General features: G+C 47.4%; 1 protein-coding gene across 1 annotated transcript in view; it reads right to left on the bottom strand.

The window, feature by feature from the left end:
* Nucleotides 1-26,749, bottom strand: part of LOC139569890 (disintegrin and metalloproteinase domain-containing protein 12-like) — a gene marked incomplete at its 5' end in the record, with an annotated part of 223,864 nt that overhangs the window by 130,072 nt on the left and 67,043 nt on the right. The window contains 4 exons of the mRNA XM_071391213.1: nt 6,280-6,345; nt 18,714-18,918; nt 20,720-20,796; nt 25,196-25,274. Coding sequence (XP_071247314.1) covers nt 6,280-6,345; nt 18,714-18,918; nt 20,720-20,796; nt 25,196-25,274 — 427 coding nt within the window. The remainder of the gene's footprint in view (nt 1-6,279; nt 6,346-18,713; nt 18,919-20,719; nt 20,797-25,195; nt 25,275-26,749) is intronic.

The following is a 26,749-nucleotide window of genomic DNA, read 5'->3' as shown; positions in this document are numbered from 1 at the left end:
TGACCTTCATTTACTGTCAGAGACAAGAGAAGACAGGCTCTGTCACACTGACCTTCATTTACTGTCAGAGACAAGAGAAGACAGGCTCTGTCACACTGACCTTCACTTACTGTCAGAGACAAGAGAAGACAGGCTCTGTCACACTGACCTTCATTTACTGTCAGAGACAAGAGAAGACAGGCTCTGTCACACTGACCTTCACTTACTGTCAGAGACAAGAGAAGACAGGCTCTGTCACACTGACCTTCATTTACTGTCAGAGACAAGAGAAGACAGGCTCTGTCACACTGACCTTCATTTACTGTCAGAGACAAGAGAAGACAGGCTCTGTCACACTGACCTTCACTTACTGTCAGAGACAAGAGAAGACAGGCTCTGTCACACTGACCTTCATTTACTGTCAGAGACAAGAGAAGACAGGCTCTGTCACACTGACCTTCACTTACTGTCAGAGACAAGAGAAGACAGGCTCTGTCACACTGACCTTCATTTACTGTCAGAGACAAGAGAAGACAGGCTCTGTCACACTGACCTTCATTTACTGTCAGAGACAAGAGAAGACAGGCTCTGTCACACTGACCTTCACTTACTGTCAGAGACAAGAGAAGACAGGCTCTGTCACACTGACCTTCATTTACTGTCAGAGACAAGAGAAGACAGGCTCTGTCACACTGACCTTCACTTACCTTCAGAGAAAAGAGAAGACAGGCTCTGTCACACTGACCTTCATTTACTGTCAGAGACAAGAGAAGACAGGCTCTGGCACACTGACCTTCATTTACTGTCAGAGACAAGAGAAGACAGGCTCTGGCACACTGACCTTCATTTACTGTCAGAGACAAGAGAAGACAGGCTCTGGCACACTGACCTTCATTTACTGTCAGAGACAATAGAAGACATGCTCTGGCACACTGACCTTCACTTACTGTCAGAGACAAGAGAAGACAGGCTCTGGCACACTGACCTTCATTTACTGTCAGAGACAAGAGAAGACAGGCTCTGGCACACTGACCTTCATTTACTGTCAGAGACAAGAGAAGACAGGCTCTGTCACACTGACCTTCATTTACTGTCAGAGACAAGAGAAGACAAGAGAAGACAGGCTCTGTCACACTGACCTTCATTTACTGTTAGAGACAAGAGAAGACAAGAGAAGACAGGCTCTGGCACACTGACCTTCATTTACTGTCAGAGACAAGAGAAGACAGGCTCTGGCACACTGACCTTCACTTACTGTCAGAGACAAGAGAAGACAGGCTCTGGCACACTGACCTTCATTTCCTGTCAAAGACAATAGAAGACAGGCTCTGTCACACTGACCTTCATTTACTGTCAGAGACAAGAGAAGACAGGCTCTGTCACACTGACCTTCATTTACTGTCAGAGACAAGAGAAGACAGGCTCTGTCACACTGACCTTCATTTACTGTCAGAGACAAGAGAAGACAGGCTCTGTCACACTGACTTTCATTTACTGTCAGAGACAAGAGAAGCCTGGCTCTCAAGAGAAGACAGGCTCTGTCACACTGACCTTCATTTACTGTCAGAGACAAGAGAAGACAGGCTCTGTCACACTGACCTTCATTTACTGTCAGAGACAAGAGAAGACAGGCTCTGTCACACTGACCTTCATTTACTGTCGGAGACAAGAGAAGACAGGCTCTGACATACTGATCTTCATTTACTGTTAGAGACAAGAGAAGACAGGCTCTGTCACACTGACCTTCATTTACTGTCAGAGACAAGAGAAGACAGGCTCTGTCACACTGACCTTCACTTACTGTCAGAGACAAGAGAAGACAGGCTCTGTCACACTGACCTTCATTTACTGTCAGAGACAAGAGAAGACAGGCTCTGCCACACTGACCTTCATTTACTGTCAGAGACAAGAGAAGACAGGCTCTGTCACACTGACCTTCACTTACTGTCAGAGACAAGAGAAGACAGGCTCTGTCACACTGACCTTCACTTACTGTCAGAGACAAGAGAAGACAGGCTCTGTCACACTGACCTTCACTTACCTTCAGAGACAAGAGAAGACAGGCTCTGTCACACTGACCTTCATTTACTGTCAGAGACAAGAGAAGACAGGCTATGGCACACTGACCTTCATTTACTGTCAGAGACAAGAGAAGACAGGCTCTGGCACACTGACCTTCATTTACTGTCAGAGACAATAGAAGACAGGCTCTGGCACACTGACCTTCACTTACTGTCAGAGACAAGAGAAGACAGGCTCTGTCACACTGACCTTCATTTACTGTCAGAGACAAGAGAAGACAGGCTCTGTCACACTGACCTTCACTTACTGTCAGAGACAATAGAAGACAGGCTCTGTCACACTGACCTTCATTTACTGTCAGAGACAAGAGAAGACAGGCTCTGGCACACTGACCTTCACTTACTGTCAGAGACAAGAGAAGACAGACTCTGGCACACTGACCTTCATTTACTGTCAGAGACAAGAGAAGACATGCTCTGGCACACTGACCTTCACTTACTGTCAGAGACAAGAGAAGACAGGCTCTGGCGCACTGACCTTCATTTACTGTCAGAGACAAGAGAAGACAGGCTCTGGCACACTGACCTTCATTTACTGTCAGAGACAAGAGAAGACAGGCTCTGTCACACTGACCTTCATTTACTGTTAGAGACAAGAGAAGACAAGAGAAGACAGGCTCTGTCACACTGACCTTCATTTACTGTTAGAGACAAGAGAAGACAAGAGAAGACAGGCTCTGGCACACTGATCTTCATTTACTGTCAGAGACAAGAGAAGACAGGCTCTGGCACACTGACCTTCACTTACTGTCAGAGACAAGAGAAGACAGGCTCTGGCACACTGACCTTCATTTCCTGTCAAAGACAAGAGAAGACAGGCTCTGTCACACTGACCTTCATTTACTGTCAGAGACAAGAGAAGACAGGCTCTGTCACACTGACCTTCATTTACTGTCAGAGACAAGAGAAGACAGGCTCTGTCACACTGACCTTCATTTACTGTCAGAGACAAGAGAAGACAGGCTCTGTCACACTGACCATTTACTGTCAGAGACAAGAGAAGACAGGCTCTGTCACACTGACCTTCATTTACTGTCAGAGACAAGAGAAGCCTGGCTCTCAAGAGAAGACAGGCTCTGTCACACTGACCTTCATTTACTGTCAGAGACAAGAGAAGACAGGCTCTGTCACACTGACCTTCATTTACTGTCAGAGACAAGAGAAGACAGGCTCTGTAACACTGACCTTCATTTACTGTCAGAGACAAGAGAAGACAGGCTCTGACATACTGATCTTCATTTACTGTTAGAGACAAGAGAAGACAGGCTCTGTCACACTGACCTTCATTTACTGTCAGAGACAAGAGAAGACAGGCTCTGTCACACTGACCTTCATTTACTGTCAGAGACAAGAGAAGACAGGCTCTGACATACTGACTTTCATTTACTGTCAGAGACAAGAGAAGCCTGGCTCTCAAGAGAAGACAGGCTCTGTCACACTGACCTTCATTTACTGTCAGAGACAAGAGAAGACAGGCTCTGTCACACTGACCTTCATTTACTGTCAGAGACAAGAGAAGACAGGCTCTGTCACACTGACCTTCATTTACTGTCAGAGACAAGAGAAGACAGGCTCTGACATACTGATCTTCATTTACTGTTAGAGACAAGAGAAGACAGGCTCTGTCACACTGACCTTCATTTACTGTCAGAGACAAGAGAAGACAGGCTCTGTCACACTGACCTTCACTTACTGTCAGAGACAAGAGAAGACAGGCTCTGTCACACTGACCTTCATTTACTGTCAGAGACAAGAGAAGACAGGCTCTGCCACACTGACCTTCATTTACTGTCAGAGACAAGAGAAGACAGGCTCTGTCACACTGACCTTCACTTACTGTCAGAGACAAGAGAAGACAGGCTCTGTCACACTGACCTTCACTTACTGTCAGAGACAAGAGAAGACAGGCTCTGTCACACTGACCTTCACTTACCTTCAGAGACAAGAGAAGACAGGCTCTGTCACACTGACCTTCATTTACTGTCAGAGACAAGAGAAGACAGGCTCTGGCACACTGACCTTCATTTACTGTCAGAGACAAGAGAAGACAGGCTCTGGCACACTGACCTTCATTTACTGTCAGAGACAATAGAAGACAGGCTCTGGCACACTGACCTTCACTTACTGTCAGAGACAAGAGAAGACAGGCTCTGTCACACTGACCTTCATTTACTGTCAGAGACAAGAGAAGACAGGCTCTGTCACACTGACCTTCACTTACTGTCAGAGACAATAGAAGACAGGCTCTGTCACACTGACCTTCATTTACTGTCAGAGACAAGAGAAGACAGGCTCTGGCACACTGACCTTCACTTACTGTCAGAGACAAGAGAAGACAGGCTCTGGCACACTGACCTTCACTTACTGTCAGAGACAAGAGAAGACAGACTCTGGCACACTGACCTTCATTTACTGTCAGAGACAAGAGAAGACATGCTCTGGCACACTGATCTTCATTTACTGTCAGAGACAAGAGAAGACAGGCTCTGGCACACTGACCTTCACTTACTGTCAGAGACAAGAGAAGACAGGCTCTGGCGCACTGACCTTCATTTACTGTCAGAGACAAGAGAAGACAGGCTCTGGCACACTGACCTTCATTTACTGTCAGAGACAAGAGAAGACAGGCTCTGTCACACTGACCTTCATTTACTGTTAGAGACAAGAGAAGACAAGAGAAGACAGGCTCTGTCACACTGACCTTCATTTACTGTTAGAGACAAGAGAAGACAAGAGAAGACAGGCTCTGGCACACTGACCTTCATTTACTGTCAGAGACAAGAGAAGACAGGCTCTGGCACACTGACCTTCACTTACTGTCAGAGACAAGAGAAGACAGGCTCTGGCACACTGACCTTCATTTCCTGTCAAAGACAAGAGAAGACAGGCTCTGTCACACTGACCTTCATTTACTGTCAGAGACAAGAGAAGACAGGCTCTGTCACACTGACCTTCATTTACTGTCAGAGACAAGAGAAGACAGGCTCTGTCACACTGACCTTCATTTACTGTCAGAGACAAGAGAAGACAGGCTCTGTCACACTGACCATTTACTGTCAGAGACAAGAGAAGACAGGCTCTGTCACACTGACCTTCATTTACTGTCAGAGACAAGAGAAGCCTGGCTCTCAAGAGAAGACAGGCTCTGTCACACTGACCTTCATTTACTGTCAGAGACAAGAGAAGACAGGCTCTGTCACACTGACCTTCATTTACTGTCAGAGACAAGAGAAGACAGGCTCTGTCACACTGACCTTCATTTACTGTCAGAGACAAGAGAAGACAGGCTCTGACATACTGATCTTCATTTACTGTTAGAGACAAGAGAAGACAGGCTCTGTCACACTGACCTTCATTTACTGTCAGAGACAAGAGAAGACAGGCTCTGTCACACTGACCTTCATTTACTGTCAGAGACAAGAGAAGACAGGCTCTGGCACACTGACCTTCATTTACTGTCAGAGACAAGAGAAGACAGGCTCTGACATACTGATCTTCATTTACTGTCAGAGACAAGAGAAGACAAGAGAAGACTGGCTCTCAAGAGAAGACAGGCTCTGGCACACTGACCTTCATTTACTGTTAGAGACAAGAGAAGACAAGAGAAGCCTGGCTCTCCAGAGAAGACAGGCTATGTGCACACTGCCCACAAAATGAGGTGGAAACTGACCTGCACCTCCTAACCTCCTGCCCAATGTATGACCATATTAGAGACACACATTTCCCTCAGATTACACAGATCCACAAAGAATTCAAAAACAAATCCAAATGTGATAAACTCCCATATCTACTGGGTGAAATACCACAGTGTGCATCACATCAGCAAGATTCGTGACCTGTTGCCACAAGAAAAGGTCAACCAGTGAAGAACAAACACCATTGTAAATACAACCCATATTTATGTTTATTTATTTTCCCTTTTGTACCCTTTGAATTGAAACATCCTCTCCCCTCATTTCGTCTCTCTCTCTCTCTCTCTCTCTCTCTCTCTCTCTCTCTCTCTCTCTCTCTCTCTCTCTCTCTCTCTCTCTCTACCCTCTCTACCCTCTCTCAGAACACACGCAGCATAGTGGGAGTAGCGGAGGAGAGCCCCACCTATAAGTCAGATGGTCAAATACCTAACGATAATAGAACTGGGCTGGGAGTCTGATGTGTGTCTCTGGGGTGGATGTGACAGAGGAAGGTGAAAGGTCATCCCAGGTCACCCCATGGTGCTTACCTCTCTGTTGTCAGCTACGATGATCAGCTCCACATACTTGGTGGTACTCTGGGCATGTCTCCTTTGCTGTGGGGGGAAGGAAAGGGTGAGATGAAGAGAGAGGAGGGGAGAGAGAGGGACATAAAGAAAGGAGAGGAAGATAGAGACAAATAATAATATGACATTTGTAATGTCTTTATTATTTTGGAACTTCTGTGAGTGTCATGTTTACTGTTCAATTTTATTGTTTATTTCACTTTTGTATATAATCTACTTCACTTGCTTTGGCAATGTTAACATATGTTTCCCATGCTAATAAATCCCCTTGAATTGAATTGAGCCAGAGAGAGGAGGGGAAAGAGAGAGAGAGAGAGAGAGAGAGAGAGAGAGAGAGAGAGAGACTTTTATCTTTCAGATCATCAAGAGGACACATTTCACTGTGGCTCTCTAAAAAGGGCAGAAGTAAATATCACAGCCAAACCAGTCAATACAGTAGTACGTAGTGCACTACATTTAACCAGAGCCACCTGATTCCCTACGTAGTGCACTACATTTAACCAGAGACACCTGATTCCCTACGTAGTGCACTACATTTAACCAGAGCCACCTGATTCCCCACGTTGTGCAGTACATTTAACCAGAGCCACCTGATTCCCTACGTAGTGCACTACATTTAACCAGAGACACCTGATTCCCTACGTAGTGCACTACATTTAACCAGAGACACCTGATTCCCTACGTAGTGCACTACATTTAACCACCTGATTCCCTACGTAGTGCACTACATTTAACCAGAGCCACCTGATTCCCTACGTAGTGCACTACATTTAACCAGAGACACCTGATTCCCTACGTAGTGCACTACATTTAACCAGAGACACCTGATTCCCTACGTAGTGCACTACATTTAACCAGAGACACCTGGTTCCCTACGTAGTGCACTACATTTAACCAGAGACACCTGATTCCCTACGTAGTGCACTACATTTAACCACCTGATTCCCTACGTAGTGCACTACATTTAACCAGAGACACCTGGTTCCCTACGTAGTGCACTACATTTAACCAGAGACACCTGGTTCCCTACGTAGTGCACTACATTTAACCAGAGCCACCTGATTCCCTACGTAGTGCACTACATTTAACCAGAGACACCTGATTCCCTACGTAGTGCACTACATTTAACCAGAGACACCTGATTCCCCTACATAGTGCACTACATTTAACCAGTCCCACCTGATTCCCTACGTAGTGCACTACATTTAACCAGAGCCAACTGATTCCCTACGTAGTGCACTACATTTAACCAGAGACACCTGATTCCCCTACGTAGTGCACTACATTTAACCAGAGACACCTGATTCCCTACGTAGTGCACTACATTTAACCAGAGACACCTGATTCCCTTCGTAGTGCACTACATTTAACCAGAGACACCTGATTCCCTTCGTAGTGCACTACATTTAACCAGAGACACCTGATTCCCTACGTAGTGCACTACATTTAACCAGAGACACCTGATTCCCTTCGTAGTGCACTACATTTAACCAGAGACACCTGATTCCCTACGTAGTGCACTACATTTAACCAGAGACACCTGATTCCCTACGTAGTGCACTACATTTAACCACCTGATTCCCTACGTAGTGCACTACATTTAACCAGAGACACCTGATTCCCTACGTAGTGCACTACATTTAACCAGAGACACCTGATTCCCTACGTAGTGCACTACATTTAACCAGAGACACCTGATTCCCTACGTAGTGCACTACATTTAACCACCTGATTCCCTACGTAGTGCACTACATTTAACCACCTGATTCCCTACGTAGTGCACTACATTTAACCACCTGATTCCCTACGTAGTGCACTACATTTAACCACCTGATTCCCTACGTAGTGCACTACATTTAACCAGAGCCACCTGGTTCCCTACGTAGTGCACTACATTTAACCACCTGATTCCCTACGTAGTGCACTACATTTAACCACCTGATCCCCTACGTAGTGCACTACATTTAACCACCTGATTCCCTACGTAGTGCACTACATTTAACCACCTGATTCCCTACGTAGTGCACTACGTTTAACCACCTGATTCCCTACGTAGTGCACTACATTTAACCAGAGACACCTGATTCCCTACGTAGTGCACTACATTTAACCAGAGACACCTGATTCCCTACGTAGTGCACTACATTTAACCAGAGACACCTGATTCCCTACGTAGTGCACTACATTTAACCAGAGACACCTGATTCCCTACGTAGTGCACTACATTTAACCAGAGACACCTGGTTCCCTACGTAGTGCACTACATTTAACCAGAGACACCTGATTCCCTACGTAGTGCACTACATTTAACCACCTGATTCCCTACGTAGTGCACTACATTTAACCAGAGACACCTGGTTCCCTACGTAGTGCACTACATTTAACCAGAGACACCTGGTTCCCTACGTAGTGCACTACATTTAACCAGAGCCACCTGATTCCCTACGTAGTGCACTACATTTAACCAGAGACACCTGATTCCCTACGTAGTGCACTACATTTAACCAGAGACACCTGATTCCCCTACATAGATCACTACATTTAACCAGTCCCACCTGATTCCCTACGTAGTGCACTACATTTAACCAGAGCCAACTGATTCCCTACGTAGTGCACTACATTTAACCAGAGACACCTGATTCCCCTACGTAGTGCACTACATTTAACCAGAGACACCTGATTCCCTACGTAGTGCACTACATTTAACCAGAGACACCTGATTCCCTTCGTAGTGCACTACATTTAACCAGACACACCTGATTCCCTACGTAGTGCACTACATTTAACCAGAGACACCTGATTCCCTACGTAGTGCACTACATTTAACCAGAGACACCTGATTCCCTACGTAGTGCACTACATTTAACCAGAGACACCTGATTCCCTACGTAGTGCACTACATTTAACCACCTGATTCCCTACGTAGTGCACTACATTTAACCAGAGACACCTGATTCCCTACGTAGTGCACTACATTTAACCAGAGACACCTGATTCCCTACGTAGTGCACTACATTTAACCAGAGACACCTGATTCCCTACGTAGTGCACTACATTTAACCACCTGATTCCCTACGTAGTGCACTACATTTAACCACCTGATTCCCTACGTAGTGCACTACATTTAACCACCTGATTCCCTACGTAGTGCACTACATTTAACCACCTGATTCCCTACGTAGTGCACTACATTTAACCAGAGCCACCTGGTTCCCTACGTAGTGCACTACATTTAACCACCTGATTCCCTACGTAGTGCACTACATTTAACCACCTGATCCCCTACGTAGTGCACTACATTTAACCACCTGATTCCCTACGTAGTGCACTACATTTAACCACCTGATTCCCTACGTAGTGCACTACGTTTAACCACCTGATTCCCTACGTAGTGCACTACATTTAACCAGAGACACCTGATTCCCTACGTAGTGCACTACATTTAACCAGAGACACCTGATTCCCTACGTAGTGCACTACATTTAACCAGAGACACCTGATTCCCTACGTAGTGCACTACATTTAACCAGAGACACCTGATTCCCTACGTAGTGCACTACATTTAACCAGAGACACCTGATTCCCTACGTAGTGCACTACATTTAACCAGAGACACCTGATTCCCTACGTAGTGCACTACATTTAACCAGAGACACCTGATTCCCTACGTAGTGCACTACATTTAACCAGAGACACCTGGTTCCCTACGTAGTGCACTACATTTAACCAGAGACACCTGATTCCCTACGTAGTGCACTACATTTAACCACCTGATTCCCTACGTAGTGCACTACATTTAACCAGAGACACCTGGTTCCCTACGTAGTGCACTACATTTAACCAGAGACACCTGGTTCCCTACGTAGTGCACTACATTTAACCAGAGCCACCTGATTCCCTACGTAGTGCACTACATTTAACCAGAGACACCTGATTCCCTACGTAGTGCACTACATTTAACCAGAGACACCTGATTCCCTACATAGTGCACTACATTTAACCAGTCCCACCTGATTCCCTACGTAGTGCACTACATTTAACCAGAGCCACCTGATTCCCTACGTAGTGCACTACATTTAACCAGAGCCACCTGATTCCCTACGTAGTGCACTACATTTAACCAGAGACACCTGATTCCCTACATAGTGCACTACATTTAACCAGTCCCACCTGATTCCCTACGTAGTGCACTACATTTAACCAGAGCCAACTGATTCCCTACGTAGTGCACTACATTTAACCAGAGACACCTGATTCCCCTACGTAGTGCACTACATTTAACCAGAGACACCTGATTCCCTACGTAGTGCACTACATTTAACCAGAGACACCTGATTCCCTTCGTAGTGCACTACATTTAACCAGACACACCTGATTCCCTACGTAGTGCACTACATTTAACCAGAGACACCTGATTCCCTACGTAGTGCACTACATTTAACCAGAGACACCTGATTCCCTACGTAGTGCACTACATTTAACCAGAGACACCTGATTCCCTACGTAGTGCACTACATTTAACCACCTGATTCCCTACGTAGTGCACTACATTTAACCAGAGACACCTGATTCCCTACGTAGTGCACTACATTTAACCAGAGACACCTGATTCCCTACGTAGTGCACTACATTTAACCAGAGACACCTGATTCCCTACGTAGTGCACTACATTTAACCACCTGATTCCCTACGTAGTGCACTACATTTAACCACCTGATTCCCTACGTAGTGCACTACATTTAACCACCTGATTCCCTACGTAGTGCACTACATTTAACCACCTGATTCCCTACGTAGTGCACTACATTTAACCAGAGCCACCTGGTTCCCTACGTAGTGCACTACATTTAACCACCTGATTCCCTACGTAGTGCACTACATTTAACCACCTGATCCCCTACGTAGTGCACTACATTTAACCACCTGATTCCCTACGTAGTGCACTACATTTAACCACCTGATTCCCTACGTAGTGCACTACGTTTAACCACCTGATTCCATACGTAGTGCACTACATTTAACCAGAGACACCTGATTCCCTACGTAGTGCACTACATTTAACCAGAGACACCTGATTCCCTACGTAGTGCACTACATTTAACCAGAGACACCTGATTCCCTACGTAGTGCACTACATTTAACCAGAGACACCTGATTCCCTACGTAGTGCACTACATTTAACCAGAGACACCTGATTCCCTACGTAGTGCACTACATTTAACCACCTGATTCCCTACGTAGTGCACTACATTTAACCAGAGACACCTGATTCCCTACGTAGTGCACTACATTTAACCAGAGACACCTGATTCCCTACGTAGTGCACTACATTTAACCAGAGACACCTGATTCCCTACGTAGTGCACTACATTTAACCAGAGACACCTGATTCCCTACGTAGTGCACTACATTTAACCACCTGATTCCCTACGTAGTGCACTACATTTAACCACCTGATCCCCTACGTAGTGCACTACATTTAACCACCTGATCCCCTACGTAGTGCACTACATTTAACCACCTGATTCCCTACGTAGTGCACTACATTTAACCACCTGATTCCCTACGTAGTGCACTACATTTAACCACCTGATTCCCTACGTAGTGCACTACATTTAACCACCTGATTCCCTACGTAGTGCACTACATTTAACCAGATCCACCTGATTCCCTACGTAGTGCACTACATTTAACCAGAGACACCTGATTCCCTACGTAGTGCACTACATTTAACCAGAGACACCTGATTCCCTACGTAGTGCACTACATTTAACCAGAGCCACCTGATTCCCTACGTAGTGCACTACATTTAACCAGAGACACCTGATTCCCTACGTAGTGCACTACATTTAACCACCTGATTCCCAACGTAGTGCACTACATTTAACCAGAGACACCTGATTCCCTACGTAGTGCACTACATTTAACCAGAGCCACCTGATTCCCTACGTAGTGCACTACATTTAACCAGAGACACCTGATTCCCTACGTAGTGCACTACATTTAACCAGAGACACCTGATCCCCTACGTAGTGCACTACATTTAACCAGAGACACCTGATCCCCCTACGTAGTGCACTACATTTAACCAGAGCCACCTGATTCCCCACGTTGTGCAGTACATTTAACCAGAGCCACCTGATTCCCTACGTAGTGCACTACATTTAACCAGAGACACCTGATTCCCTACGTAGTGCACTACATTTAACCAGAGACACCTGATTCCCTACGTAGTGCACTACATTTAACCAGAGCCACCTGATTCCCCACGTTGTGCAGTACATTTAACCAGAGCCACCTGATTCCCTACGTAGTGCACTACATTTAACCAGAGACACCTGATTCCCTACGTAGTGCACTACATTTAACCAGAGACACCTGATTCCCTACGTAGTGCACTACATTTAACCACCTGATTCCCTACGTAGTGCACTACATTTAACCAGAGCCACCTGATTCCCTACGTAGTGCACTACATTTAACCAGAGACACCTGATTCCCTACGTAGTGCACTACATTTAACCAGAGACACCTGATTCCCTACGTAGTGCACTACATTTAACCAGAGACACCTGGTTCCCTACGTAGTGCACTACATTTAACCAGAGACACCTGATTCCCTACGTAGTGCACTACATTTAACCACCTGATTCCCTACGTAGTGCACTACATTTAACCAGAGACACCTGGTTCCCTACGTAGTGCACTACATTTAACCAGAGACACCTGGTTCCCTACGTAGTGCACTACATTTAACCAGAGCCACCTGATTCCCTACGTAGTGCACTACATTTAACCAGAGACACCTGATTCCCTACGTAGTGCACTACATTTAACCAGAGACACCTGATTCCCCTACATAGTGCACTACATTTAACCAGTCCCACCTGATTCCCTACGTAGTGCACTACATTTAACCAGAGCCACCTGATTCCCTACGTAGTGCACTACATTTAACCAGAGACACCTGATTCCCTACGTAGTGCACTACATTTAACCAGTCCCACCTGATTCCCTACGTAGTGCACTACATTTAACCAGAGACACCTGATTCCCTACGTAGTGCACTACATTTAACCAGAGACACCTGATTCCCTTCGTAGTGCACTACATTTAACCAGACACACCTGATTCCCTACGTAGTGCACTACATTTAACCAGAGACACCTGATTCCCTACGTAGTGCACTACATTTAACCAGAGACACCTGATTCCCTACGTAGTGCACTACATTTAACCAGAGACACCTGATTCCCTACGTAGTGCACTACATTTAACCACCTGATTCCCTACGTAGTGCACTACATTTAACCAGAGACACCTGATTCCCTACGTAGTGCACTACATTTAACCAGAGACACCTGATTCCCTACGTAGTGCACTACATTTAACCAGAGACACCTGATTCCCTACGTAGTGCACTACATTTAACCACCTGATTCCCTACGTAGTGCACTACATTTAACCACCTGATTCCCTACGTAGTGCACTACATTTAACCACCTGATTCCCTACGTAGTGCACTACATTTAACCACCTGATTCCCTACGTAGTGCACTACATTTAACCAGAGCCACCTGGTTCCCTACGTAGTGCACTACATTTAACCACCTGATTCCCTACGTAGTGCACTACATTTAACCACCTGATCCCCTACGTAGTGCACTACATTTAACCACCTGATTCCCTACGTAGTGCACTACATTTAACCACCTGATTCCCTACGTAGTGCACTACGTTTAACCACCTGATTCCCTACGTAGTGCACTACATTTAACCAGAGACACCTGATTCCCTACGTAGTGCACTACATTTAACCAGAGACACCTGATTCCCTACGTAGTGCACTACATTTAACCAGAGACACCTGATTCCCTACGTAGTGCACTACATTTAACCAGAGACACCTGATTCCCTACGTAGTGCACTACATTTAACCAGAGACACCTGATTCCCTACGTAGTGCACTACATTTAACCACCTGATTCCCTACGTAGTGCACTACATTTAACCACCTGATCCCCTACGTAGTGCACTACATTTAACCACCTGATCCCCTACGTAGTGCACTACATTTAACCACCTGATTCCCTACGTAGTGCACTACATTTAACCACCTGATTCCCTACGTAGTGCACTACATTTAACCACCTGATTCCCTACGTAGTGCACTACATTTAACCACCTGATTCCCTACGTAGTGCACTACATTTAACCAGATCCACCTGATTCCCTACGTAGTGCACTACATTTAACCAGAGACACCTGATTCCCTACGTAGTGCACTACATTTAACCAGAGACACCTGATTCCCTACGTAGTGCACTACATTTAACCAGAGCCACCTGATTCCCTACGTAGTGCACTACATTTAACCAGAGACACCTGATTCCCTACGTAGTGCACTACATTTAACCACCTGATTCCCAACGTAGTGCACTACATTTAACCAGAGACACCTGATTCCCTACGTAGTGCACTACATTTAACCAGAGCCACCTGATTCCCTACGTAGTGCACTACATTTAACCAGAGACACCTGATTCCCTACGTAGTGCACTACATTTAACCAGAGACACCTGATCCCCTACGTAGTGCACTACATTTAACCAGAGACACCTGATCCCCCTACGTAGTGCACTACATTTAACCAGAGACACCTGATTCCCTACGTAGTGCACTACATTTAACCAGAGACACCTGATTCCCTACGTAGTGCACTACATTTAACCAGAGACACCTGATTCCCTACGTAGTGCACTACATTTAACCACCTGACTCCCTACGTAGTGCACTACATTTAACCACCTGATCCCCTACGTAGTGCACTACATTTAACCACCTGATCCCCTACGTAGTGCACTACATTTAACCACCTGATTCCCTACGTAGTGCACTACATTTAACCACCTGATTCCCTACGTAGTGCACTACATTTAACCACCTGATTCCCTACGTAGTGCACTACATTTAACCACCTGATTCCCTACGTAGTGCACTACATTTAACCAGATCCACCTGATTCCCTACGTAGTGCACTACATTTAACCAGAGACACCTGATTCCCTACGTAGTGCACTACATTTAACCAGAGACACCTGATTCCCTACGTAGTGCACTACATTTAACCAGAGACACCTGGTTCCCTACGTAGTGCACTACATTTAACCAGAGACACCTGATTCCCTACGTAGTGCACTACATTTAACCACCTGATTCCCTACGTAGTGCACTACATTTAACCAGAGACACCTGGTTCCCTACGTAGTGCACTACATTTAACCAGAGACACCTGGTTCCCTACGTAGTGCACTACATTTAACCAGAGCCACCTGATTCCCTACGTAGTGCACTACATTTAACCAGAGACACCTGATTCCCTACGTAGTGCACTACATTTAACCAGAGACACCTGATTCCCCTACATAGTGCACTACATTTAACCAGTCCCACCTGATTCCCTACGTAGTGCACTACATTTAACCAGAGCCAACTGATTCCCTACGTAGTGCACTACATTTAACCAGAGACACCTGATTCCCCTACGTAGTGCACTACATTTAACCAGAGACACCTGATTCCCTACGTAGTGCACTACATTTAACCAGAGACACCTGATTCCCTTCGTAGTGCACTACATTTAACCAGACACACCTGATTCCCTACGTAGTGCACTACATTTAACCAGAGACACCTGATTCCCTACGTAGTGCACTACATTTAACCAGAGACACCTGATTCCCTACGTAGTGCACTACATTTAACCAGAGACACCTGATTCCCTACGTAGTGCACTACATTTAACCACCTGATTCCCTACGTAGTGCACTACATTTAACCAGAGACACCTGATTCCCTACGTAGTGCACTACATTTAACCAGAGACACCTGATTCCCTACGTAGTGCACTACATTTAACCAGAGACACCTGATTCCCTACGTAGTGCACTACATTTAACCACCTGATTCCCTACGTAGTGCACTACATTTAACCACCTGATTCCCTACGTAGTGCACTACATTTAACCACCTGATTCCCTACGTAGTGCACTACATTTAACCACCTGATTCCCTACGTAGTGCACTACATTTAACCAGAGCCACCTGGTTCCCTACGTAGTGCACTACATTTAACCACCTGATTCCCTACGTAGTGCACTACATTTAACCACCTGATCCCCTACGTAGTGCACTACATTTAACCACCTGATTCCCTACGTAGTGCACTACATTTAACCACCTGATTCCCTACGTAGTGCACTACGTTTAACCACTTGATTCCCTACGTAGTGCACTACATTTAACCAGAGACACCTGATTCCCTACGTAGTGCACTACATTTAACCAGAGACACCTGATTCCCTACGTAGTGCACTACATTTAACCAGAGACACCTGATTCCCTACGTAGTGCACTACATTTAACCAGAGACACCTGATTCCCTACGTAGTGCACTACATTTAACCAGAGACACCTGATTCCCTACGTAGTGCACTACATTTAACCACCTGATTCCCTACGTAGTGCACTACATTTAACCACCTGATCCCCTACGTAGTGCACTACATTTAACCACCTGATCCCCTACGTAGTGCACTACATTTAACCACCTGATTCCCTACGTAGTGCACTACATTTAACCACCTGATTCCCTACGTAGTGCACTACATTTAACCACCTGATTCCCTACGTAGTGCACTACATTTAACCACCTGATTCCCTACGTAGTGCACTACATTTAACCAGATCCACCTGATTCCCTACGTAGTGCACTACATTTAACCACCTGATCCCCTACGTAGTGCACTACATTTAACCACCTGATTCCCTACGTAGTGCACTACATTTAACCACCTGATTCCCTACGTAGTGCACTACATTTAACCACCTGATTCCCTACGTAGTGCACTACATTTAACCAGAGACACCTGATTCCCTACGTAGTGCACTACATTTAACCAGAGACACCTGATTCCCTACGTAGTGCACTACATTTAACCAGAGCCACCTGATTCCCTACGTAGTGCACTACATTTAACCAGAGACACCTGATTCCCTACGTAGTGCACTACATTTAACCACCTGATTCCCAACGTAGTGCACTACATTTAACCAGAGACACCTGATTCCCTACGTAGTGCACTACATTTAACCAGAGCCACCTGATTCCCTACGTAGTGCACTACATTTAACCAGAGACACCTGATTCCCTACGTAGTGCACTACATTTAACCAGAGACACCTGATCCCCTACGTAGTGCACTACATTTAACCAGAGACACCTGATCCCCCTACGTAGTGCACTACATTTAACCAGAGACACCTGATTCCCTACGTAGTGCACTACATTTAACCAGAGACACCTGATTCCCTACGTAGTGCACTACATTTAACCAGAGACACCTGATTCCCTACGTAGTGCACTACATTTAACCACCTGATTCCCTACGTAGTGCACTACATTTAACCACCTGATCCCCTACGTAGTGCACTACATTTAACCACCTGATCCCCTACGTAGTGCACTACATTTAACCACCTGATTCCCTACGTAGTGCACTACATTTAACCACCTGATTCCCTACGTAGTGCACTACATTTAACCACCTGATTCCCTACGTAGTGCACTACATTTAACCACCTGATTCCCTACGTAGTGCACTACATTTAACCAGATCCACCTGATTCCCTACGTAGTGCACTACATTTAACCAGAGACACCTGATTCCCTACGTAGTGCACTACATTTAACCAGAGACACCTGATTCCCTACGTAGTGCACTACATTTAACCAGAGCCACCTGATTCCCTACGTAGTGCACTACATTTAACCAGAGACACCTGATTCCCTACGTAGTGCACTACATTTAACCACCTGATTCCCAACGTAGTGCACTACATTTAACCAGAGACACCTGATTCCCTACGTAGTGCACTACATTTAACCAGAGCCACCTGATTCCCTACGTAGTGCACTACATTTAACCAGAGACACCTGATTCCCTACGTAGTGCACTACATTTAACCAGAGACACCTGATCCCCTACGTAGTGCACTACATTTAACCAGAGACACCTGATCCCCCTACGTAGTGCACTACATTTAACCAGAGCCCCGTGCGACTAGTCTCTATTGATTGAGGTTTGATCTGAAGTCCTCCTAGTCTCTATCTGTAGATGGACGTAAAGACAACATTTTTTGTGCAAAATGTTGAAATGGAACATTTAGCTTTTGAGACTATGTCTGTGTTTACACAAGAAGCCCAATTCTGATATTTTCCCTAAATATTGGCAAAAGATTCTGATCTGATTGGTCAAAAGACCAATTAGTGACCAAAGATCAGATTTGGGGGGCTGCCTGTGTAAACACAGCCATGGTATTTCATGTCTGCTGCTTACTCTGGTGCTGAAGGCTCCGAAGGGGCTGTCTGATTGGTTGTGGGTGTTCTGGGTGTCTCCACGAACCAGCGATACGTTGAAGCCATGACCACACGAGCCAGGTGTGAGGTCGAGCTGTTCTGACCGGTAGATCCTGTGGGATCCACCGGAGGGATCCGTCGACGGCTCCAACACGTAGGATCTGTTTTCCAGTGAGATGAAGCCACTGGGAATACAAGGGTGATATTGATTAATCGATCAAATCGATCATCAATCAATAAAGTAGTAGAAGAAGAAGGACATTTCTTAAATGTCTGTCATGATGTTTTCTTTCTACAGAATGTTGGATAATGGATCTTATTAACGTCATAAATAGTTAATTGAGACGTTGAGGTGCATTGTGGGTAACACTACTTTTACCTCGTCAATAAAGTCTCACTGTTATTCCTGGGAACAGATCAAGAGGCAGACGTTTTGTCTGAATAAGTCATAAAGTAATATCCTTCCCCGTTGGTTTCTCATTCTCCGTCTGTCCGTCACGAGAGTCTCTTATTTCTCACCGGCAACTTTTCTCACACGACTAAAAAACCGCCCTGGTGATTTAAAGTGACGTCTCCGTCCACCGAGACTGAAACTCTGAGTTTTAATCAACCGCCTGACAACATTCATAACCACAGAAACTTAACATTTAAAAAACAACGCTCCCAAAGCCAGACTAAAGCTGCCAACTAAAAAAAACCCAGAAACAGTTTGTCTTGGCCGTCGCGCCAGGCAGCATAGCACTCGTCAAGCTAAGCCCTCTGCATCTGTCCATCCAGAGACAGGTTGTAGAGGGGCAGAAAAATGAGCGGCCTGTAAAACAGGGCCTGCATCACAAACGGCACCCTATTCCCTATATAGTGCACTACTTTTAACAAGAACCCTATGGGGCTCTGGTTAAAAGTAGTGCACTACATAGGGAATAGGGTACCAATTGGGAATGCGCTCAAAGGGCTTAACAATTACCCCTATCACTCCTTAGAGGGGGAAAACTGTTGGCACGTTTTGGGAAGGACATTCCTGATGTTGTCCAGTAATATTAGCAGAATCGTTAGTCCTACTTGACATCTGTGAACGCTGAACGGTTCTTTTTTCCAGCTTTGCGGGTCTTTGCTGGGTTAAAGTCTTGTATTACTCTGACTGTATATCATTGTCTTGAATCATTAACACAGGGATACATTTCCATTCATCACTAAGGTGTGTTTATATGGTAACTCTGTTTATCTTTAGTTACAGAGAGAAACAGAGAAGAACACAGAGGCAGAGAGAGAGAGAGAAGAACACAGAGGCAGAGAGAAACAGAGAAGAAGAACACAGAGGCAGAGAGAAACAGAGAGGAACACAGAGGCAGAGAGAAACAGAGAGGAACACAGAGGCAGAGAGAGAGAGAGAAGAACACAGAGGCAGAGAAACAGAGAGGAACACAGAGGCAGAGAGAAACAGAGAGGAACACAGAGGCAGAGAGAAACAGAGAAGAAGAACACAGAGGCAGAGAGAAACAGAGGAACACAGAGGCAGAGAGAAACAGAGAAGAACACAGAGGCAGAGAGAGAAGAACACAGAGGCAGAGAGAAACAGAGAGGAAGAACACAGAGGCAGAGAGAAACAGAGAAGAACACAGAGGCAGAGAGAAACAGAGAGGAACACAGAGGCAGAGAGAAACAGAGAACAACACAGAGGCAGAGAGAAACAGAGAAGAACACAGAGGCAGAGAGAAACAGAGAAGAAGAACACAGAGGCAGAGAGATACAGAGAAGAAGAACACAGAGGCAGAGAGATACAGAGAAGAAGAACACAGAGGCAGAGAGAAACAGAGAGGAAGAACACAGTTCAGAGAATGCTCGTTGCTTCAGGCTAATCTAACTGCTTGGCACCCTGATATATATATATATATATATATATATATATATATATATATATATACATACACACACACACACACACACACACACACTCACACTCACACTCACACTCACACTCACACTCACCTGAGACCTGAGCAGGTACTGAGGCTGACATCAGAATAGATATGTCCCTGCACCTGTCCGTGGTAATAGCAGTTCACCTGGGAAGAGAGTTTAACATACTGTTAGGACAAGGCCGGGCTGTCAGGGTAGGTAGGAGGGGCAGGAAGGTAGGACAGAGAGTTTAACATACTGTTAGGACAAGGCCCTGCTGTCAGGGTAGGTAGGAGGGGCAGGAAGGTAGGACAGAGAGTTTAACATACTGTTAGGACAAGGCCCTGCTGTCAGGGTAGGTAGGAGGGGCAGGAAGGTAGGACAGAGAGTTTAACATACTGTTAGGACAAGGCCGGGCTGTCAGGGTAGGTAGGAGGGGCAGGAAGGTAGGACAGAGAGTTTAACATACTGTTAGGACAAGGCCCTGCTGTCAGGGTAGGTAGGAGGGGCAGGAAGGTAGGACAGAGAGTTTAACATACTGTTAGGACAAGGCCGGGCTGTCAGGGTAGGTAGGAGGGGCAGGAAGGTAGGACAGAGAGTTTAACATACTGTTAGGACAAGGCCCCGCTGTCAGGGTAGGTAGGAGGGGCAGGAAGGTAGGACAGAGAGTTTAACATACTGTTAGGACAAGGCTGGGCTGTCAGGGTAGGTAGGAGGGGCAGGAAGGTAGGACAGAGAGTTTAACATACTGTTAGGACAAGGCCAGGCTGTCAGGGTAGGTAGGAGGGGCAGGAAGGTAGGACAGAGAGTTTAACATACTGTTAGGACAAGGCCCTGCTGTCAGGGTAGGTAGGAGGGGCAGGAAGGTAGGACAGAGAGTTTAACATACTGTTAGGACAAGGCCGGGCTGTCAGGGTAGGTAGGAGGGGCAGGAAGGTAGGACAGAGAGTTTAACATACTGTTAGGACAAGGCCCCGCTGTCAGGGTAGGTAGGAGGGGCAGGAAGGTAGGACAGAGAGTTTAACATACTGTTAGGACAAGGCCGGGCTGTCAGGGTAGGTAGGAGGGGCAGGAAGGTAGGACAGAGAGTTTAACATACTGTTAGGACAAGGCCCTGCTGTCAGGGTAGGTAGGAGGGGCAGGAAGGTAGGACAGAGAGTTTAACATACTGTTAGGACAAGGCCGGGCTGTCAGGGTAGGTAGGAGGGGCAGGAAGGTAGGACAGAGAGTTTAACATACTGTTAGGACAAGGCCCCGCTGTCAGGGTAGGTAGGAGGGGCAGGAAGGTAGGACAGAGAGTTTAACATACTGTTAGGACAAGGCTGGGCTGTCAGGGTAGGTAGGAGGGGCAGGAAGGTAGGACAGAGAGTTTAACATACTGTTAGGACAAGGCCAGGCTGTCAGGGTAGGTAGGAGGGGCAGGAAGGTAGGACAGAGAGTTTAACATACTGTTAGGACAAGGCCCTGCTGTCAGGGTAGGTAGGAGGGGCAGGAAGGTAGGACAGAGAGTTTAACATACTGTTAGGACAATGCCCCGCTGTCAGGGTAGGTAGGAGGGGCAGGACGGTAGGACAGAGAGTTTAACATACTGTTAGGACAAGGCTGGGCTGTCAGGGTAGGTAGGAGGGACAGGAAGGTAGGACAGAGAGTTTAACATACTGTTAGGACAAGGCCCCGCTGTCAGGGTAGGTAGGAGGGGCAGGAAGGTAGGACAGAGAGTTTAACATACTGTTAGGACAAGGCCGGGCTGTCAGGGTAGGTAGGAGGGGCAGGAAGGTAGGACAGAGAGTTTAACATACTGTTAGGACAAGGCTGGGCCTGTTGCTGCCGGATTATTTTCCTGCTGTAGCAAACTGTCTCAAATTAAGATACTAAAATGGAAAGGAGAGATTGGAATGGCCTGTTGTACACCTCTGTGAATGTTGAACACCTCTGTGAATGTAGAATTTATCAAACTTGTATTTTGTTCATCATTGCCATGTGTTTATTCTTACACGTTTTGTATGGATAGAAAACGTTTTGAGATCCTGTATTTTAACAATCTGTCATGAAGGACTAGGGTCTCCCTTCCTGTGTCTGGTACGTCATCTGGGCGAGGAACAATGCCTGGAAAGTCTTCCATTACAGAGAGCTATAAAACAGACAAATTAACGGGTAAGGACGGAGAAGTGAAGAGGCTCTCACTCATCACTCCCTCCCTCACTCATCACTCCCTCCCTCACTCATCTCTCTCTCCCTCCCTCACTCATCACTCCCTCCCTCACTCATCACTCCCTCCCTCCCTCCCTCACTCATCACTCTCCTCCTCACTCATCACTCCCTCCCTCACTCATCACTCTCATTCCCTCACTCATCACTCCCTCCCTCACTCATCACTCCCTCCCTCCATCTAATACATTGCCTCTGACAGACGCTTAGCTGGCATTAAATACTGACACATGAAATAGGGGAATGAAGGGGCTCAGATTCCTCCCTCCCCCCTAACTCCCCCCAGACAGGCCAATAAATCACCAATGGATCAGTCCGTCTTAGACTGATGGGAGACTGGAATAATGGGCCAATCCAGTCTGAGTCCCACACTCCCATGAAGGGACCCAGTCACTAGGGGACTGAAGAACCCTCCAGTCTGAGTCCCACACTCCCATGAAGGGACCCAGTCACCAGGGGACCCAGTCACTAGGAGACGCAGTCACTAGGGGACTGTAGAACCCTCCAGTCTGACACTCCCATGAAGGGACCCAGTCACTAGGGGATCCAGTCACTAGGGGACCCAGTCGCTAGGGAACCCAGTCACTAAGGGACCCAGTCACTAGGGGACCCAGTCACTAGGGGACCCAGTCACTAGGGGACCCAGTCACTTGGGGACCCAGTCACTAGGGGATCCAGTCACTAGGGGACCCAGTCACTGGGGGACCCAGTCACTAGGGGACCCAGTCACTAGGGGATCCAGTCACTAGGGGATCCAGTCATTAGGAGACCCAGTTGCTAGGGAACCCAGTCACTAGGGGACCCAATCACTGGGGGACCCAGTCACTAAGGGACCCAGTCACTAGGGGACCCAGTCACTGGCGGACCCAGTCACCAGGGGACCCAGTCACTAGGGGATTCAGTCTTTAGGGGACCCAGTCACTAGGGGATTCAGTCACTAGCAGACTCAGTCACTAGGGGATCCAGTCACTAGGGGACCCAGTCACTATGGGACCCGGTCACTAGGGGACCCGGTCACTAGGGGATCCGGTCACTAGGGGATGAAGTATCAGCTGATGTAAGAAGGGCTTTTTGAATACATTTGATTTGATTTGATTTGACTTAACTCCAAGTTATGAGACTCCGTTAGACGTAATACCGTACCGTGAGGTTATGAGACTCCATTAGACTTAATACCGTACCGTGAGGTTATGAGACTCCGTTAGACTTAATACCGTACCGTGAGGTTGTGAGACTCCGTTAGACTTAATACCGTACCGTGAGGTTATGAGACTCCGTTAGACTTAATACCGTACCCTAAGGTTGTGAGACTCCGTTAGACTTCATACCGTACCGTGAGGTTGTGAGACTCCGTTAGACTTAATACCGTACCGTGAGGTCGTGAGACTCCGTTAGCCTTAATACCGTACCGTGAGGTTGTGAGACTCCGTTAGACGTAATACCGTACCGTGAGGTTATGAGACTCCGTTAGACGTAATACCGTACCGTGAGGTTATGAGACTCCGTTAGACTTAATACCGTACCGTGAGGTTATGAGACTCCGTTAGACTTAATACCGTACCGTGAGGTTGTGAGACTCCGTTAGACGTAATACCGTACCGGGAGTTTATGAGACTCCGTTAGACTTAATACCGTACCGTGAGGTTATGAGACTCCGTTAGACTTAATACCGTACCGTGAGGTTGTGAGACTCCGTTAGACTTAATACCGTACCGTGAGGTTATGAGACTCCGTTAGACTTAATACCGTACCGTGAGGTTATGAGACTCCGTTAGACTTAATACCGTACCGTGAGGTTGTGAGACTCCGTTAGACTTAATACCGTACCGTGAGGTTATGAGACTCCGTTAGACTTAATACCGTACCGTGAGGTTATGAGACTCCGTTAGACTTAATACCGTACCGTGAGGTTATGAGACTCCGTTAGACTTAATACCGTACCGTGAGGTTATGAGACTCCGTTAGACTTAATACCGTACCGTGAGGTTATGAGACTCCGTTAGACTTAATACCGTACCCTGAGGTTGTGAGACTCCGTTAGACGTAATACCGTACCGTGAGGTTGTGAGACTCCGTTAGACGTAATACCGTACCGTGAGGTTATGAGACTCCGTTAGACTTCATACCGTACCGTGAGGTTGTGAGACTCCGTTAGACTTCATACCGTACGTGAGGTTGTGAGACTCCGTTAGACTTCATACCGTACCGTGAGGTTGTGAGACTCCGTTAGACGTAATACCGTACCGTGAGGTTGTGAGACTCCGTTAGACGTAATACCGTACCGTGAGGTTGTGAGACTCCGTTAGACGTAATACCGTACCGTGAGGTTGTGAGACTCCGTTAGACGTAATACCGTACCGTGAGGTTGTGAGAGCCGGTGACTGCGCTGCCGTCTTCCAGGTAGTGGGTTTCTGTGTAGTGACTGGCAAACAGACCACTAGAAATAAGACACAAAAAGAGCAAGAGTTAAAAGAAGGGAATCTCAAAGAGGACAACTCAGCATGAGGGACACACTATAGAGAGAGGGCTGGGAGGAGAGAGAGGAGAGAGGGCTGGGAGGAGAGAGAGGGCTGGGAGGGGAGAGAGGAGAGAGGGCTGGGAGGGGAGAGAGGAGAGAGGGCTGGGAGGGGAGAGAGGAGAGAGGGCTGGGAGGGGAGAGAGGAGAGAATGCTGGGAGGGGAGAGAGAGGAGAGAGGGCTGGGAGGGGAGGAGAGAGGGATGGGAGGGAAGTGTGAGGAGAGAGGGCTGAGAGGGAGGAGAGGGCTGGGAGGGAGGAGAGAGCTGGGAGGGAGGAGAGGAGAGAGGGCTGAGAGGGGAGGGGAGAGATGGCTGGGAGGGGAGGAGAGAGGGATGGGAGGGAAGAGAGGAGAGAGAGGGCTGAGAAGGAGGAGAGGGCTGGGAGGGAGGAGAGGGGAGAGGAGAGAGGGCTGGGAGGGGAGAGAGGAGAGAGAGGGCTGGGAGGGAAGAGGGGACAGAGGGCTGGGAGGGTAGAGAGGGGAGAGAGAGGAGAGAGGGCTGGGAGGGAAGAGAGAGGAGAGAGGGCTGGGAGGGAAGAGAGGGGAGAGAGAGGAGAGAGGGCTGGGAGGGGAGAGAGAGGAGAGAGGGCTGGGAGGGGAGGAGAGAGGGATGGGAGGGAAGAGAGAGGAGAGAGGGCTGAGAGGGGGGAGAGAGCTGGGAGGGAGGAGAGAGGGATGGGAGGGAAGAGAGAGGAGAGAGGGCTGAGAGGGAGGAGAGAGCTGGGAGGGAGGAGAAGAGAGAGGGCTGAGAGGGGAGGGGAGAGATGGCTAGGAGGGGAGGAGAGAGGGATGGGAGGGAAGAGAGAGGAGAGAGGGCTGAGAGGGAGGAGAGGGCTGGGAGGGAGGAGAGGGGAGAGGAGAGAGGGCTGGGAGGGGAGAGAGGAGAGAGAGGGCTGGGAGGGAAGAGAGGGGACAGAGGGCTGGGAGGGAAGAGAGGGGAGAGAGAGGAGAGAGGGCTGGGAGGGAAGAGAGAGGAGAGAGGGCTGGGAGGGGAGAGAGGGGAGAGAGAGGAGAGAGGGCTGGGAGGGGAGATAGAGGAGAGAGGGCTGGGAGGGGAGATAGAGGAGAGAGGGCTGGGAGGGAAGTGAGGGGAGAGAGGAGAGAGGGCTGTGAGGGGAGAGAGGGGAGAGAGGGCTGGGAGGGGAGATAGAGGAGAGAGGGCTGGGAGGGAAGTGAGGGGAGAGAGGAGAGAGGGCTGTGAGGGGAGAGAGAGGAGAGAGGGCTGGGAGGGGAGATAGAGGAGAGAGGGCTGGGAGGGAAGTGAGGGGAGAGAGGAGAGAGGGCTGTGAGGGGAGAGAGAGGAGAGAGGGCTGGGAGGGGAGATAGAGGAGAGAGGGCTGGGAGGGGAGAGAGAGGAGAGCGGGCTGGGAGGGGAGATAGAGGAGAGAGAGGGAGA

This window comes from Salvelinus alpinus, chromosome 3 (genome assembly GCF_045679555.1).
Source record: "Salvelinus alpinus chromosome 3, SLU_Salpinus.1, whole genome shotgun sequence".
Taxonomy (NCBI): domain Eukaryota; kingdom Metazoa; phylum Chordata; class Actinopteri; order Salmoniformes; family Salmonidae; genus Salvelinus; species Salvelinus alpinus.
This window is presented reverse-complemented; position numbering and strand designations above follow the sequence as displayed.